Here is a 3,339-nt window from a genome sequence, read left to right on the forward strand (position 1 = left end):
GCACTGTACAGAAGAGAAAAATGTATAAAAGGTTGCGATGCATGATGATCCGGTTGGTGGATAAGCAGCCTTAAACAAGTTTCAAAGAAATTCAAGCTGTCCTGCAGGCTCAGGGTGCATCAGTGTCAGCGCAAACTATACATCAACATTTGAATTAAATGAAACGCTATGGCAGGAGACTCAGGAGGAGCCCACTGCTGACACAGAGACATAAAAAAGCAAGACTACAGTTTGAAAAATATATGTGAGGAAGTCAAAATCCTTCTGGGAAACATCTTGTGGACAGATGAAACAAAGATAGAGCTCTTTGGTAAAGCACATCATTCTACTGTTCACTGAAAATGGAATTAAGCCTACAAATAAATGATGAAGTACCTACAGTCAAATATGGTGGAGGTTCAAATTTGTTTTGGGGTTGTTTTGCCTGGCACTGGGTGCCTTGACTGTGATGCCTTGAAGGCATCATGAAGTCTGAGTATTTACCAAAGGATTTTGGGTCGCAATGTAGCTCCCAGTGTCAGAAAGCTGGGTTTGCGTCCGAGATCATGGGATCATTGAGATCTTCCAGCAGGACAATTACCCCACAATAAAAAAAAGCACCCTGAAATGGATCGCAACAAAGTGCTGGGGAGTTCTGCAGTGGCCAGCAATGGGTCCAGATCTAAATCCCATTGAACACCTGTGTAAAATCTTAATCAAAGCCTTAATCAATATTTATATGTTATTATAATGATTCTTTTCAGTTATGATTTTGCTTAAGAGAACCACTGACTGTTTCTTGTTTTCTAAAGTGTATAATTGGTCTCTGAGGAGTGACTTGCCTAGAGATGTGTGATGCATCACTAAACACTTGATAGCAAGGTTTTGTGTGTTTATATTTTGGAGGTATCACACCCCTAACATGCTAGGGATGCAGAACCAGTGTTTGCTCACTTAGCCCAGCTTCCAATATGGATTTGTCTTTAATTTCATTTATTATATTTTTTTTTTTTTTTACTGAAGCACTAAAGAGTCAAGATTAATGTTGCCTGTACTATTGTCTATACCTCTCACTGAGAGAAAGCGTGTTATCAGTATGATTTGGGGAACATTCTAGTTACAACTAGAGCTTAATCAGCTCCAACCTTGAAGAGTCTGTGTATCTTTGTATGTGTGCTGTATTCTGTGTTACAGATCAGTGTTAAGAATGGACATTCTAAGAGCTGGGTTGTTCTGGGCAAGCTGGTGCCTCCTCCAGATCTGCAAGGTCACTTCTGGCCTAATTCTGGGGTAAAAGCGTCAACAAGTGACATGTCTATGGAGACATGCATCAGATTAACTGATAATATTTGGAAATTTGCCATGACTGTGCATTTTCTCTGAGCCAATCAGAAGCATCCACATTGCAGTGATGACGTGGATAGACCTTGAAAACAGTATAACTGTTGGGACAATTGTATGTATGATAGGGCGGGGCAACGAGACGGTGAGAGAGGCAGCGCAGCCTACAAACTCCTTATGAGACTTGAAGCAGGGTTCTGCTGTTTTAAGATGTAAATGTTTCTTTAATTAATTGCACTCCTGACTCTTGGTCTTAATTTTTTCACTACTGGTCTTGGGTCGTAAGCTGTTAACCAACAAAAGAAATTGATGTTTTCAAAAATATATTTCTTTTTTTTTCTACATGAAAATGTCAAATGTTTCAATTTGTCCATTGTGGAACAATGCTCCCTTGAGACAACAATACATTAATAAATTAATAATATATTTATTGCTAATATTTATAGTGCCCTATTCTAAGCAGGAAAACCACCACAAATGTTTTTTTTTCTTCCCCCATTGAAATCATCTTGTGTTCAGAAGAGTATTAATAAGAAGCATAAGATAAACAAAGCCAAAAAGAAAATTTAATATGTCTAAACAAATACATTGGAGCAAAAAAATAAATAATAATGCAAAAGTTATTTTAAGGTGGAGTGGAAATTCTAAATAACATGTGAATGACAAAGGCTATAGCCTATGTGTCACAGTAAAAAAAAAAAAGATTCCAATAAGCATTTAATAATAAATTAAACTCAGATAATCCACAACAACACACACACACACACACACACACACACACACATATATATATATATATATATATATATATATATATATATATATATATATATATAATTAGCTACATACTTTTGAGGAACAGAGGCAGGAACGTTTTTCAGCACGGCAAAGATAGAGAACAGGCTGAACAAAACCAGCCAGTAAAAAACAAAGCATCCCAATAAACCAAAGTGCTTTAATATTCTGTTTTGTCACGATTGTAAAGAGTCCTGTGATAGTATATGGGACATATATGATAACCATGTTCACAGTAGTTATTAGAATGATATTAAAGGCTCTTCTCTTCATGTGGTTTTCCTCTTCTCTCTCTCTCCCTCTCTCTCCCGGTCCTGACTGCTTCAGAGCTCTGAGAACAGCCACAAGACAAAACAACTGGATGGAGAGGAAGAGGATGAACTGCACTAAGAAGAACCATGTTTGTTCTATAGAATTCAGTGGAAGGAACATAGAGAAACAACAAGAGCCAAGAGTAATAATCCAGGTCGCAGTGCAGCAGATCACTCTATATCTGAGAGGTTTGAACTTCAGAAAGGTTACAGGATGAACCACTGCCAGGTAACGCTCAACACACATCAGACACTGAAACAGAGGACGACCAGTGATGGCTAGTCCTAATAAAAAAGGAATGAATGTTGTGAGACGTGAAAACCAAAAAGACAGTAGAAGAAAAAAATCATTCACACAGTTGCCAATCTCACAAACAGACAGATTGAGGATGAAGAACTCTGATGCAACTCCACTTCCTGTGATGATGAGCCATATGATATAGGAGTGTGTAGGAAGACCAAACAGGAAACCAAAACTGTGTGCATAAATCCCCAGAATGTCCAATAGCCCAAAGGAATAAATTGTGGATGATCCAGGTGCGGTGAGGTTCAGCGTAGAGTTGTTCATTATCTCCTTACTTTCTCAAAATTACATTCATAAAATTCATAAATAGTTGCAACAGTGATCTATTGGAAAACAGAAGAGAAAATGTACTAAACAAAAAGCCAAAACAAATTAAGCCAGGATTTGTCCCTAGACCAATTATGACATTTAAATAGCTTTTATAAACATGCCTTAAAAAATATAATCTTCAAAATTGTATGATTCTATACATTATTATTAAACAAATGTATCACATTTATTAGCCTGAAATCACAAAACATGTTCTGTTATATTTCTGAGATGAGACAAAACCATAGTACACCTTACTCATTCAGCTAATTTATCGAATTCGCTCATAACACTTAAACT

The 3,339-nt window shown here is 36.9% G+C and overlaps 1 protein-coding gene across 1 annotated transcript; it reads right to left on the bottom strand.

The window, feature by feature from the left end:
• Positions 1 to 2,157: 2,157 nt before the first annotated feature.
• LOC137047085 (chemokine XC receptor 1-like) lies at positions 2,158 to 2,994 on the bottom strand. The gene has a single exon (XM_067424644.1). It carries the CDS (start codon positions 2,992 to 2,994, stop codon positions 2,158 to 2,160), a length of 837 nt encoding a protein of 278 aa, XP_067280745.1.
• Positions 2,995 to 3,339: the final 345 nt, after the last annotated feature.

The sequence above is a fragment of the Pseudorasbora parva genome, chromosome 18 (assembly GCF_024679245.1).
Source record: "Pseudorasbora parva isolate DD20220531a chromosome 18, ASM2467924v1, whole genome shotgun sequence".
Taxonomy (NCBI): domain Eukaryota; kingdom Metazoa; phylum Chordata; class Actinopteri; order Cypriniformes; family Gobionidae; genus Pseudorasbora; species Pseudorasbora parva.

Coding starts and splice junctions, on each gene's coding strand:
- LOC137047085 (XM_067424644.1), bottom strand. CDS start 2,994: ATGAACAACTCTACGCTGAACCTCACCGCACCTGGATCATCCACAATT.